We start from the raw sequence: 15,314 nt of genomic DNA, 5'->3' as shown, positions 1-15,314 counted from the left end.
GCTGCCATCCTGCGGCCTGTCGGCGCTACTGCATCTGTTCATGTCTGGCCTGTGTTTCTGTCTATCTGTGTTTGCTAGTCTAGTCTCTGCTTTGTTCATTACTCTGTTCCCTGTGTTCCTGCTTCCTGCATTGTTCCCCTGCCTAGTCTAGTGTTTCCTCCCCAGTCTGTATCTGTTGTTATTTAGTCTTGTCATGTTTTAGTCTGTATCTGCCTGTAATTGTCTCTGCCTGTAAGCCCCCAGCTGTCACCCCTTGTAATCAGCGTCTGTATATATTCCTGCCTGTTCCGTGTCATTGTTGCTTAACCCTGAACCCTGTTACGTAATCCTGATTCCTGTTCCGTGTATCCAGTATCACGCTCCGTGTTCTCTGTACCCAGTCTTCCGTGTTTTCCCGTGTACCCTGCCTGTCGTTCTTGAAGCCCCCTATACAGGCCCGGACTGGCCATCAGGAGCACCGGGAGTTTTCCCGGTGGCCTGGCCTGCACAGATAAAAAAAATAAAAGATCATATATAAAAAAATTATATCTATTTTTTTATCCACTTTTTCTCCCATTTTCTATATTTTCTCCCATCCCAATTTCGTATCATCCAATTCAACCCTCCCCTGTCACGAACGCTGTTTCTTGCCTCCCACAAGCCGGCTGCAATGTGGACTAAGTCATACATAGCACAAGTCCCCTCCGGTACTTGAGGTAACAGCAGTCGCATCTTTTCACCTGCGCAGCTCGATCTCTCAGTGGCCCAGCGTCTCCGCATTTGTGGCGAGCGCCTTGCCCACTACGCCACGTAGCCGCCTATTATTATATGTTTTTTTTATTTTTTTTTGTCAGGTCATTGTTTCTAGTTGTGGCGGCGGCGCAGCGCGATCGTTAGATAACCTAGGTGGGTGGGGAACAACCAGGATTTCACTGTCTGCGACAGAGTTGGAGAACTATCTGACTCTCTCTCCCTCATGCGGATCACACACACACAATGGAGCCGTGCTGCCACTTGTGATTGGTGGAGGCGGGACCAGGCGATACAACTGATTGACAGCGGAGGCGGCGAATGGAATGGCAGATGGCACACTCCCACTTTTCTGAAAGGAGTTGTTAAATCTGACATTACAAAAAACATACTGGTGGTTATGATTGGGGCTGAAGTTGAATAAACAATTTATGAAAGAGAAAGTCAAAATAATTCCAAGATAATTCAAAGATTACACACCTTTGCCACATTGGCTACAAACATAATCAAAAACATCTAGTCTAGTTAATGTGATCAATATTATTTGACAATTGATGCTTTTTGTTGGAAATTTCAGTCAGTGAGCTCATACTTTGAGCTCATTTTATAGTTAAAATGATTGAGACAACGCAATCTTCTGTCTTCGTTGTGCATGCATGCGTGTGCTCACCACACGCGATACATGTGTCACTATTCTGGCAGTGGCTACTGTTATTATAGTATTGTAATGAAAGGTCTGTTATTTAATGTTTGTGTAAAGGGCTATTTTAACTGTTGATGGGTAGTGCATCAGTAAAGTGAATATGGTATTGTGCTCTTGCTCTGTTTGAATAGGTGGAGAGAGTGGTTAACTGTATTATAATAGTAAATAGAAAAATATGTTGTGCTCTTGCTTTTTTCTTTTTGAAGGTGGAGAGAGTAGCATTGCTAGTGCCACAACAGTTTTATTTGAGGTTCATAACAGTACATTGTACTAAGCAATTGTTGGCTCATTAGTTTGTGATTCACATGCACTAAAATTCACCAGAATGCAGGAAATTAAGTCTTTGTAACAAAACATTTCCGGGTGGGGGACCCCCAGACCCCCCGCTTAAAAAGTGGCCTGATTGGGGCTATATTTCGCGCTATACCTCCCGGTATGAATTATTTCCCCAGTCCGGCCCTGCCCCTATACTCTGTTGCTCGTGTGCTTATCCCTTTTTTTTTTTTTTTTCCTTTTTTTTTTTATGTCACTCATTCCATAAGGACGTAGAATAAACATTTACAATTTTTTTTTAAATGGTCCATTTGCATGTTCTTGGTATCTGAATCTAGGGACATATATGGATCAGTGTCAGAAATAGTGTGTCTGTTACTAGGCTTGAGTAAATTGTAATGAACCAAAGGAGAATATCAATTCTATTTAAAAAAAAAATTATCTTTGACTGTAAATAACACCATGCTAAAATTGACCAGACCTGAAAAATCTAAGCAAATGAATAAAGGGAAGATGATTAAACAGAAGGTTTTGTAGATACAGTACTGAATTCTGCCATCTTTTTTATAATGTAAATTTCTCCACCATTTTTCATCATATTGCAACACCGTTTTTTGCAAGACGTTCACAGAAAGGTAGAGAAACTAACTGCGTTCTGTTTTATGGCAATAACGTTCAGGTTTGTGGGAGATAATCCCAAAAAATAAGAGAAATTAAAAAGTAAATCCAGAAGTCAGATGATTGACAGGGGCTGGTGTGAGCTGGGTAGGGTAGTTTTTCGAAATTTGAAAGCCCTGAGTCTCTTCCTTCAAAAGACTACACTCACTTTTGGCTGTGCCACTTCCTCCTGTCAATATGCGCCGGTTTCCGACTCAATGCCCTGAGATTTCTATAATCTTATATTTCACTAATAACAGTTAAAATAATTGGTAAACAAACATAATGCTGAAAATATACACTTTTACTGTATATCTCGGGCTTAAGAGGTTAACCCTGTGAGGCCCAAATTAAAAAGAAATTAGCAACTTCAGAGGCCAGAGGGTGGGACATATAAACACATTTACTATCAAATAGCATTGTGAGGCTGAACAACAGGACCAATTGACTATACATGTGCTTAAAGGGGAACTATCTTATAAATGGCTTTTTTCAGTGTTTACCATTGTTTCTTAGCTATGTGGACTTATATTAATAGGATATATGTCTCTAATTCTCATATTGGCGAATTCTTCCAATTCTCCTCTCACAATATTCACCCTCACTGAACTGAGTCATCTGAAAATGTGCATATCTGTGATGTCAGAGATTTCTCAGCTGCATAATAATCAGTGGTGCGTTATTGAAATCATCTGGGGTGACACGCACCACGTGCACGCGCGCTCCCTGCGCGTGCGCGCGCTCCCGCGAATGCGCATTTAATGTCCCCTCGCTTGGGCACAGACTAAAGACAGTGCCTAATTGCCTCTACGAATGGAATGTAACACGTCTTCACAACAAGGTTAGGTGTGAATGTGTCTGAGAACGTATTTAACACACCTGACGACCGGAGCTATTGATATGCAAATAGCGAGTGAGGTCCCACACCGTGGGACCCCGTCCCATGAACAACGCATGCCTGATAATAATGTGGCAGTTGATGTGGCAGTTGGCACCAGGCCACACAGTGGTTGGAGCCCAGCCTCAAAACGGCTTAAGATCTTAAGGTAGAAAAATGCGGTTTTTAGTACTTGATTAGAAATACAAAACAATGAATTTTTTTTGAAAAAAACCTAGGTGTTCCATAGACTCACAGGAATTGTGTAAAAGTGCCCAAATAGTGAAAGAAATAGTAAAATAGTTCCCCTTTAACATTTTTTAAATAAACATTATTTTTTTAAATGGCTAAAAGTGATTTTGTAATTTTGCAACCGTGGGTCTCACAGGGTACTTTTAACCCTGTGAGGCCCAAATAAAAAAGACATTAGCAACTTCAGAGGCCAGAGGGTGAGACCTATAAACACATGAAGGGTGCCGTGACTGAAAAAAAAGGTTGAGAAACGCTGGTATATGGTGTGGCTCTTTGTGGTACCACAGTAATTTTTTTGTGGCTCTTAGTCTCTGACTGGTTGGCCACCCCTGCTCTAAATCATCACTTACACACCACACAAGCACACTTATTACATGCACACACTGCTGCTAACAGATACCTTGTATTGTATACGTTTGTATAGATAGAATATACGTTGTGTAGTATTGTTATATTAGTTCTATAGTTTCGTTTATAATTTTAGTTTATACTTTATTTATAGCCTATCTAGTTTATAGTTACAGTTTATATAGTTATAGCTTATAGTTATAGTTTGTATAGATAGAAATGTGTGCCATATTTACAAATCCACTACGGTTGAGGAGCCGGGAAAAACAAGCATCTCACATTTTTCTGAATGTAATGTACATTTTAAAAACGGTGACAATAAAATAATTAGAGGTGGGCATAGACATTTTTTTTTTATCTAGATTAATCTATCTGCAATCCAGGAGTTAATCTAGATTAATCTAGATAAAAATTGCTCATTTGAAGTCAGGGAACAAACTTAACTTTTTGACTTGCCAGCCATTTGGCTGGTAGATTTTTAAAAGTACCAGCCGGGCAGATTTTTTACTAGCCAAAAATTATAAATAGCTTTTTAGTATATCGCCATGTGTTATTATTACATATAATACTCTCATCATATGCTATTTTCAATTAATATCATAAACAACATAAGGAATATTAGAATAATTTTGAGTGGACTGAAGGAATGAGTCAGCGTTAATAGTTTTAAATGCAAATAATTTATTGAAACATAGAAGTGGGGTCGGGACACACACACACACACTGTGTTTCAACTCACCACCCCTGCATCATATTGTAGTCTGTCTTCAAACTTCCACTCCTCTCAAAAAAATGTATATTTGAATATCAACATTATCTGTCCATCCTCAGTAATCCTCAGTTTACTATAATATACTCCTGTCCTGAGTCCTGACTAGTGACTCCGTCGTCTTTCCAAACGCACGCACACACACACACACACACACAGGGAAGGGGAGAGTGCCCCCCCCCCATTTCCCTTTCCTCAGTGCTGTTTAATGTGGCTCTGCCTCGTCTGATCATCAGGATTAGCTTGTTAGCTGACGTTAACGTTGTAGTGATTGGTACATAAACGTTAATTTCGGGCGATGTGGGCATAAAGGAATGGCGACGGTGCAAAGCATGTAGCTGCATTGGACTCGTTGTGAGAAGAAAAAAAACATCACAGACTTATTTCGCGTCTGTAGGCTCACTGCTGTGTTAACGCTGCTCTGTTTACAACGCTGCTCTGTTTTCAAGAAACAACACGGACTGGGCGGATATCATATGACTCGCGGAGTTGCTAGAAGGTTTTCAAAATAAGAGTATCATATTAACCTGAACGTTGCTAGCTGCCGGAGCCCAGATATTATGACTGGAGCTGCGCTTGGGGCAGCAATGAGACCCGCACAGGATTTTCAAAATAAGAGTATCGATATGAATTACACGCCAGCTGGCGGGCAGACTATTATTTTTAGACGCCAGACGGTAAATCTACACGCATTTGGCGATGGGCGCCCAGTTATTTTGTTCCCTGTTTGAAGTCTGCCGAAGACATTCAAAATATGTGTGTTCTACCCAAATAATGACCAGAAGTAAGTCCTTACTTTTCCTTTCCTCCTTACGTTTCTCAGGCCAGGTGGCCCATTACACCATGAGCCCATCTCCCGTTTCCAAAATGCATTACAGACTGTTTGAAAAAGCTGTTTTGCTATGATAATTGGTAATGAAATATCAAAATAATGTTCAATAAGATGTACTTGTGTTTAATAAATTGTTTTATTCAGAACACAAATAATGTTACCAGTAGGCCTACAGTCACTCAGTAGCTATGTGACATGGCTTGACTCAATCAGTCCAATCTCTACTTCTCCTTCTCAGTCAGACCAGCTTGTTCACATTGGCTGGTCACAAACTAGCTCTCTTCTTCTGTACAATATGGCCTGATAAAGAGAACAGTCTCTCGCATGGGACAGTTGAGGCAGGGGTCCCCAAGTACTTCAGGGCAATGTGGGCCAGCGTACCGTAGACAGCAGTGTGGTCTGACCACCACTTCAGTGGACACTGATCCAAGCTGGCACTTGGCTCTACCTTGTACCTCTCCACAGCATTGCGTACTGGTGTGTCGTCATCCGACTCCGACTCTGATCCCATCAGTAGAAGGGCTGTTTTCTTTTTAGCTTGTAACGTATAGCTTAACTTAGTTAGCAAAAAGGTTTTAACCGCGATGGGCATATAGTAATGGCGAGGATATAAAGCATGTTAAAGACGCATTTATTGGACGCGTTGCTCGCAGAGTTTACATAGAACAGCGTGACTCCCAAGAGGAGTTATCACAGGCTGTAGAACGCAGGGCTGAAGAGCTGCTTCTTAAACTAAAGTGTGGGTACTGCTCAGCCCCTCCCTGCAGCTGGAGCGTTGTGTGACTGTAGCCGCATTTTGAATACGTCATCACAACAACACGTTAGGGCAAACTTTGAGAATAGATTAACGGCTGTAATTTCTTTATCGCGCGATAAGAGTCCGCCGTTAACTTAGCCCGGTAACGGCGTTAACGGCCCGGCCTTAAAAATAATCCATATTTGAATCTGAATCACTCATCGTTCCTTCTAGATCCAGAACGCTGGTGAAGATGTGGACAAGTCGTACCTGGCCCCTCCCCAGCCCGTCAAACAGTTCCTGATCTCGCCGCCCGCCTCGCCGCCCGAGGGCTGGAGCCAGAGTGAAGACGCTACACCCGGCATCAACTACGACCTGCTGTGTGCGGTGGCCAAGCTAGGACCAGGTCAGTACAGAGAGTCAGCTACGTGCACACATCCTCAAGTTTCAAGTTTGTTTATTATTTGCCACAATAAAATACAGAATACTTTACGATGAAATGCTTGTTTCTGTATGAGCCCCTGAGAGTGTGCTTCATACAGTAAAAAAAGAAAGTAAGTAAAAAAGTTATTAAGAAGTAGGTCAAAAGTAAGTAAAGGAATGTTCTATATACAATATACAATACAGAGTAAAATGGGTAACAGTGAGGTACAATGCAGAAATGAGGTACAAAACTTAGGATAAGGTGCAAATGAGGTATGAATGTAGTGCAAATTTCTTTAATAATAGATACATATAATTTAGTGTTAAAGCGTCTAAAGTGAGTAAAGTGGGTGTTAAGGTGAGTGTGTACATGTGGATGTGTGTGCAGTGAGTGTAGATGATGGGTTGTTACATAGTGTCATTGTCATTGAGCATTGAACATCCTGATGGCCTGTGGATAGAAGCTCCTTCTGAGTCTCTTTGTACTGGCCATGAGACTCCGGTAGCGCTTGCCTGACCGCAGCAGTTCAAAGAGGCAGTTGTTTGGGTGACTAGAGTCTTTGGTTATTCTCTTATCCTAAACCTATAACTCTGAACCTCACCACTAACCCCCCCAAAGAAAAACATATTTTCTGTGTTTTTGTTTTCCAAAATTGGAACATCTATCTCCAATCAATCAACAATCTATCTCCACGCTAATCTCCAATGTGTCTCTAGTTATGTCAGGAAAACACAAACACACACACAAGAGCTTATAGCCACTGACACTCTTGGAACGCTTGCTTCATCATGACCATGGGATGATGGTATTGTAACGAACTTGGGTTTTTGGTTATTGACGACTCTATTTGACTCTATTGACTGGATGCATCACCTCTGCACGTAACCGGAAGACTCATTGCTATAACTTCCCATGCATCAAGAGAGCGCACCCTCTTATACCTCTTATACCTTTCCCAGGTCAGCCCCTGCCCCCTCCCCTCTACCAACCCCGGGCCCGCGCGACCAACAGCGTCGCCTGCCAGCCCCATGTTGGTAGAGCTCAGAGCGACAGCCCGGCCGACCAATGACCCAAATCCCAGGGTCGCTACAGTATTTTAAACAGAAAGAAAAACATCCCCATATTCAACCCTGTTAGAGACATTGGTCATTCAGCATCCGTCACCTGGATACAAATAATCTAAATAAACAAATTGGAGCAAAGAGCTTGTGAATGACATGTTGGGAGGAGTGGTGATCATCATAGTAATCACCCTTGACATGATGGCGTTTCACACTGTTCTTGGCCCATGGCTGACTTAATACCAGAGGTTTTGTATCCCTGGGTTGACTTCTTATATCCTCTATACTGGCACACTTGATACCGTGGGCTAGAGTAACACGGCTGAAACTAAACTATAAAGTAATAATAGCCCCTTGGTGTAAAGTCCTCCGCCACCCTCGCTTGGTGAGCGGAGCGTTGGTGGGTTAGAGGCTAGTTGGAGGACAAGTACCTACCCATGGTCATACTAGACAGGAGCAGCTGCAGGGTGAAACCTGCATTTTGTACGTTTCTAATGATTGGAACATGTCCAAAATGGTGTAATAATAACATGGAAATATCAAATATCATAACCTTCTGTAAAATGGCCAATAACGCCATTGTGTGTGTGTGTGTGCATAGATTCTTGTGGACAATACATACAAAAAGTTTAAAGAAAATAGCAGTTAAATGGTTATTTATGCATCTCTTGTAATATTTTATAGAGGAACAGTTTTTCGCCAGGTGGGAAAAACTATTCCATAATTTGGGAACCCGAAATCTTATAGAAAATGAACCTCCGGGGCGCCCAAGTGGCAATCCATGTAACGCGCTGCGTCCTGGCACGGCAGACCCGGGTTCGATTCCCGGACCCGGCGTCATTTGCCGAATGTCTTCCCCCCACTCTGTCTCCTGCTCTTCCTCTCTCTCTCTCTCTCTCTCTCTCTCTCTCTCTCTCTCTCTCTCTCTCTCTCTCTCTACTGGACTGCCCAGTAGCAAAAAAAGATAAATGCTAAAAAAAGAATCTAAAAAAAAATTAACCTCTGCAAGTGAGACATTTAGGATCTGCAAGTGAGACATTTAGGAGGATCTGAAGATTGATGAGTTGAGGAAGTCTTTAAAGTAAGAACTGCTCAGGAATATTCCCTTCACTTGAGTGTAACTTAAATAAATAAAAACATATATTTATTGATGAAATATTGATGTCATAAATGTTGAGTTTTTGAGCAGATGAGCTGTTTGACTGTGATCGGGTTGCAATCCTAACAAAACGTTAGTACCTTTGTATTGGCAGTAGTGTGATCTGAAGATGTTTGGTCTGTCTCTTGGAAACATCTTCATCACTCCCAGACGGTATATATTCAGTCAGTGTAAGGTTACCTCTGTCTGTCTTGTGGAGGAGACTGTATTGCAGTCTGCAGCAACCTTTACAAAATGTCACCCACCCCACGTCAGAGACTGTGTTGGTGTGCCTGTGTGTATGTGCATGTGTTTGGTGTCTGTGTGTTTGGTGTTGTGTGTGTGTGTATGTATGTATGTTAATTCTAGCCTTGCCAGAAAAACGATAATGTGACTTGACTTGGATTAATCTATTTCACACCAGATTAACTCTTTAAATGCCATGCCTGGTTTTCCATTTTACCGCTTGAATGCCACCATCCGCGCCAATGTTAACGTTAATATCGCCTAATCTATGTTTTAAATTATGGCTATGTGTCTAATCTGCCCATCGCATTATCAAAGACTATGTTCCAGACAGTGCTGTGAAGGCAGATTGTTTTTTTATCGCGTCGTTGCCGTTTCAGAGCAGTTAGAAAAGCCCCCGTTTTGATATAAAAAACAACTCATTCTGGAGCATTCTATGAAAATCGTCTTTTAGTGGAATATTCCACAACGCTGATATTCGTCGGCCTTTTTATGAATCGTTTTCAAATAAACGCTAGATGATCAATATTATACGTGCACGCACGCACATTACGGCCGCGCGCGGACAATCGCCTTGTTGATTTCCTCTCGGACTTTTACAGTGAAAACGAAAGAAGAGATTTCACAAAACAGCTTATAACTTCATCAAAATTACTCTGATTATCCTACCACTGATAACATAGAGTCCTTACCTGACATCAGATGGTATCCAACTGGTATATTCCAATTCCTGATCACCATTCGAAAAAATCGATACGTGTATGGATCCAACGCGACACAGTGGTTCTCCATGATCCGCGGAGATCTGAGGCTCCAGAATGAACTCTAGTAACCCCGGCTGGATCAGTGAACTGGAAAATGTGGAGTACCGGATTTTTTTCCCCATTCATTTTCATTGAGTCCATTCCAAAATCACTTATGTCATCTGGGAGACGACAGGGGGCGCTTTTTTCCACAGTGATCACCGGCGCAGCTCGGCAATACTCGGGTAGGCTCGGGTGATGCAATAATTTTTCAGATCGCAAAAAAAAAAAAAAAAAAAAAAATCCGAGAAATCTCGTGAGTGGCTAGCAACCACCTATAAAAAAACACGAGAAATCTCGTGAGTGGCACTGAAAGAGTTAACATAACGTTAATTATAATTTTTATTAAATACAAAATATGACAAAAATCCCACCACACACACACACAACCTTGCATGCACGCACGTACGCACACGCACACACCCTTTGCCACGCTCCACTGTTACCATGGAAACATGGAGCATCAGGAAGTGGGATGTTTGCCTGTATGGCTTTCCTTCCTGGCATTCTAAATGAGATCAGATTAGAGCTGGGCTGGAACACAGCTATCTTGCGCCCCCTGCCAGCTGCCTGTTGTAACAACAGCATCTCGCTTTTCACTGCCCCTCTCTCCCCGCCTGGCGCGGGAGCGGAGAGCTTCTTAACACAGCATCTCCTCTCTGTCTGCCAGCTGTCTTATCTCCATGGCAACTGATACAATCTAGAATGTGTACATTTAAAATGTTAGTGCGAGTGCCGTCCGTGTGAATAGTAGGCTACTCGGAGGAAAATGGTCTTGCCTTTGTGCCTTTCACCCCCAGTAATAACACAGATTTTCACTGATTAGATAGAATGTGTGTTAGCGTTTTCTTTTAGCTATTTAATATGGTCATTTATAGCCTAAGGTATGGTAAGTAAGGATTGTAACCTGCTGCACTGTTCTGCCGTATTTGGTCTGTTTATGGAAGGTTTGTGTAGGTTGTGTGTATTCATACATAAAAAAAAATGCCCTCTCTCTCTCTCTCTCTCTCTAGGAGAGAAGTATGAGCTCCACGCCGGGACAGAGTCCACACCCAGCGTGGTGGTCCACGTCTGCGAGAGCGAGACAGAGGAGGAGGACGACGCGCGGCCCAAGCAGAAGATCGTCCAGACCAGACGTCCCGAGGGGCCCCCGAAGGTCTTCAACTAAGAGAGATGCCTCACGCGGCCCCCAGACCGCCTCTTTTACCCACAACCACACCAGCCCTCTCTCTCTCTCTTGTCTCTGCACTCACGGAGAGCGTCGACGCCCCTCATTTCAGTTCAACTACAGGCAAAAAATATATTAAAAACACGAGAAAAAAACAAAACAAACATTGCTAGAAACGGTGTTTGTGGAGGAGTGCGGCGATGGAACGAGGAGGCTTGAGGAGGATGGATGGATGAGAACCACACACGTGCTCATCACATTCGGTGGACGGTTTGGGGAGCGGTGGGCGTCCCAGCCCACCTCCACCCCCGCCCCCACCCCTCTTGCCTTCAGCCACGGGGGAGGGGGTAGAAACTCCTGTCCCAACACAGGCGCCTGTCACCTGTCATACACACTCGGCTCTCATCGTTAGTTCTGCTATAGGTAGTTGGTTAGTTAGTTAGTCGGTTGGTTTATTAGTTAGCTGGTTAGTCTTACCTCTCCTTCCTTCTGCCTGTCTTTGATCGTTGTGTGTGCAAACATCTTTGGTTGAGGACATACGATACCTCGAAGGAAAAAACCTTTTATTTATTTTTTTATGACTGTTTTACAGGTTATATACGTCTTGTTTTATGATTTTATTTATTTTCATATCAGCTGGATTGCTGCTTCAGCTTCTTTCAGCATCGGGATCGACTGTGTGACGTACCTGCTCTCGTCTGCATGTATATACTGTATTCAAACAATACTCACAGAGTACACAAATACTGCTAACCAGATATATCAAGACAAAAGGAGACCTATTTACAGTAGTAATGTCACACACGGTGCCACGTGTAAACAACAAGTGTGTGGCGGTTGTCTGAAAAGAATATTTCTCTCTCTTTCCCGCTTTGTCTTATTTACATTTGGAGAGGTGTTTTAATTTGTAGTTTCTTTTGCCGAAATCGTAGATATGTATTCTTAATATGTATTTGATACCACAAAACAAAGGTTTTTGCATGCTTAGTTAGTACTACCGTAGTGGAGGAGCTGAGGTGTTTGTACCGTTGTTCGTGCTGACAGGGAATCTTTGAATGAACACTTTTGACTCCCGACGCATATCCACTCACAGGGTTTAAAGAAGGTGACATCCGAGGGCTGAGCGTGACGGCTTTGTGCTTTGAGATTGACAGTTCAGCCTTTTTCCGAGTCTGATGGCAATTGTACATCGATGGTTTTTGTTGAGATTTGAGCAATCTGAGATTTGTTTGCGCCCCTCATCTTTTTTTCCGAGGGGGTGGGGATGTTTTTTATTTAATATTTTTTCAGAAGACATTTGTTTCATTTACATCTTTACAGTAATGACTTGATTATGTTTGTTTTATCAACTCACTTTCTTTGTCGTCTGGGTTTTCTTTCTAAAGAATACTTGCTTGTTTTGCACTGGGTATCTCTTGATATCTCCAAGCAGCAGTGAGGTGGCTCTCTCTACCATCTCATGTTGCAATCTAGAATAACACGCTGCTTCTAGCTGTAAATAGCTGACTAGTACATAGGTGGAAATAGTCCTTTTTTTATTTACTAACTTAACCTGGGAAGCATTTTGCTGAGAAAAGGGAAGGGTAGGCCTCGTGAAATATCAACCAAACCCCACATTGCAGTCAACATAACCCTAAACCACTATGAGCTAAATCTACATTCAGTAACAGAGGGTATTGATTTTTCTTACAGACACTACTTGAATTAGACCAGTATATATTTTTTCCCTTACAAAACTACAGCACATCGTTTAATTGATTTATTTCCTCCTGAATATCTAATGATTTTGGGAACCTGTACAAAAATACTTTTAATTTAATTTGGTTGAAAAGAAAAAAAAATAGAAGAAGAAAAGCACAGGCTACCGATACACCATTGAACTATCTCAAACCCAGCCCTCTTTTCTCCATCCTCCAATCACGACTGTGGCCGAGTTTGTCCGAGGGAAGTGACTGTTGCGATCGGAGGATGGAGAAAAGAGGACAGAGTTTGAGATTAGGTCAATAAAGCTGCTCTACGTTGACGTTGAAGTGTTGTTGTTTTTCTTTGACATTCTCCATGCGACCCCCTTTGTTGGATCAGTGTATAATATCATCTTTTAATAGTTAATTGAAATGATCCGGTTGTTTGAGACGTAATAGCATTGATCAAGTGTTCTGTGCAGCGCTTCTCTGGGGGGGGGGGGGGTTCAACGGTTAGACTAAACCTAAGCCTATTCGTATTTAGGCAGCATGACATTTAAAAAATACTTTTCTTTGCTACGAGGATATTAGTCGGCGAAAGACAAGTCTTGTCTGCATGCGAGCACTTTATCGTCAGTTGTTATCGTCCTTTTTGTTACTCTTTTCTTCACACACTTTAAAATAAATAGTCTTGCTAGAAAAAAAGTAGAAAGCACATTGTTTTTCTTTTCTAACCCTTTCCCCTTTTCTTCTTTTTTCTTCATCTTTTTTTTTAATTTTTTATAAAAAAAAATTGTTTTGGTGGTTTTGTTTATTTTCAAGCTGAACACCTGGGTAGCCTTCTCACCAGCATATTGCAGTGTGAGTGAAAACACTCGAAAAAAATGTCCGACGTCCACTTCCCCTCACAGGTGCGTAAGGCCCTGCCTGGGGCGAGGCCTGTTGTCGGGGGGTGGATGAGGGTGTACGATTGAAAAGGAGTGAACGGGGGGGGATAAACAGGGCCTATGTGGTATGTTGACACGTGCGGGATCGTGTGGGATATGTGGCAGTTGACATGCCGCAGAACAAAATCAATGTCTTTGTCGCCGTGTTTGTCTTTTGACGTTTATCCTTCTCGGAAACAGAAAAAAGAGTTTGTACGCGAACGCGCGGCACTCTGCGAGGTTTTTGATCGCGCAGACTGGTGAAAATTCTGAAGTGAATTATACGACGATAAGGACAAGGAAACGGAGGAGGAGGATGCTTATCTGAAATTTTTTTTACTGTCCGTGGTTTGAAACTGGGTGCATCTTTTGGTCACAGTTGAAAAAGAAAATGTATATTTATGTATATATATGCCAAGTGTTTTTGTTGCTGCGGCCAGTCCCAGTGTGCAGTTTGTTACGGCTTCTCTTTATGTTGTAAAGAAAAAAATTATATATATACAAAACGTATAAAACAGTAAGTCCCGGCGATGCTCGATCAAAACCAACTCATTGTGTTGTGTTGAACATGGACTCTGTTTGAATGTTTTCTTCTGTTTTTGGGGACAAGTCTACTAAAAGGTCAATAATACCGTCTGTCACTGTTGTACTGTTTCTGTTGAAATATGAATATTGTGTCTCTTGTACCGTAGGAATCGAGAAAACAAAAGTAGCAAAAATAAGCAATAATTTACAGTTCTATAATACCGGTAGGCCTATGTGTATTTTCATGTTCTGTACTTATTTCTCAGAGATGGTCTCTGACTGTTTAAGAGTACCCGCTTCTATTTGTGTAGTATAATTGTCATTTGTTTCACATAGAAAAAAATATATAAATAATTATTCTTAAAAACTATGTTTATTGTGGTTTTCCTTCAGCAGTGTCCTTTCTGGTTGTGGGATACAAACATGCTTCAGACAGACAGCCGAAGCAGAATTCAGGGGAAGCAGAATTTACAAGCCTGTTCAAGTCCCAATCCAGATGTTTTTGGACCATCAGAATGAGGATTATATCATATAAATATTATGCCATATGTTTACAAATATATCACATGTAAACAACGTTTTTGCAGTGATAAAATGCAGTAAAATGTTGGGTTTAAAGGGGCTATAGATAAAGATTTTAGGTAGAGTGATATATATATATATTTTTATAATACAGCCACAGAGCACACAGAGAAGGGTGCAGAATAAAAGTGTTTCTTTTCACCCAAAATAATTATTCATTAATGCATTTATCATTTAAAAATATTTTGTGGGTCCAAAATGAATGTTGTTTACATATTGCACATTTGTATCCCCTCCCTACGTCCTATTTCCCCACATAGAACGCACCTGATTGGATAAATAGTACATGCTGGTGCTCCTGTGCAACATCTAGTGGCTGAATGTTATCTATAGCACCTTTAACCCACATTTACTATCAGTCTTTATATCAAGAGATCAGTTAATCCATTTCAGAATAAAACAATTCCCTGAATACCAAATTTTGGTTTTCAGTGGCCTATGCCCTTTATTTACATTTTGAGGATTACGCCTTTGAAGACGATGACATTTATTCAAATTGCATATAGCACTTTTCGTTGTCAAACACATACTGCAGTAGTGTGCATAAGTCTGCCATTTCCGATAACAGCTTGGCAGGAAGCTA

The 15,314-nt window shown here is 41.6% G+C and overlaps 1 protein-coding gene across 1 annotated transcript in view; it reads left to right on the top strand.

Moving 5' to 3' along the window:
- The window catches only part of rcan3 (regulator of calcineurin 3), a gene marked incomplete at its 5' end in the record, with an annotated part of 138,173 nt that extends 123,734 nt beyond the window's left edge, over window positions 1–14,439 (top strand). The window contains 2 exons of the mRNA XM_084310021.1: window positions 6,411–6,582; window positions 10,862–14,439. Coding sequence (XP_084166147.1) covers window positions 6,411–6,582; window positions 10,862–11,016 — 327 coding nt within the window. The 3' untranslated portion in view covers window positions 11,017–14,439. The remainder of the gene's footprint in view (window positions 1–6,410; window positions 6,583–10,861) is intronic.
- Between the last annotated feature and the right edge of the window lie 875 nt (window positions 14,440–15,314).

The sequence above is a fragment of the Notolepis coatsorum genome, assembly GCF_963971535.1.
Source record: "Notolepis coatsorum genome assembly, chromosome: 3".
Lineage (NCBI taxonomy): Eukaryota > Metazoa > Chordata > Actinopteri > Aulopiformes > Paralepididae > Notolepis > Notolepis coatsorum.
The sequence above is the reverse complement of the archived record's forward strand: the minus strand, read 5'-3'. Positions and strand labels throughout refer to the sequence as shown.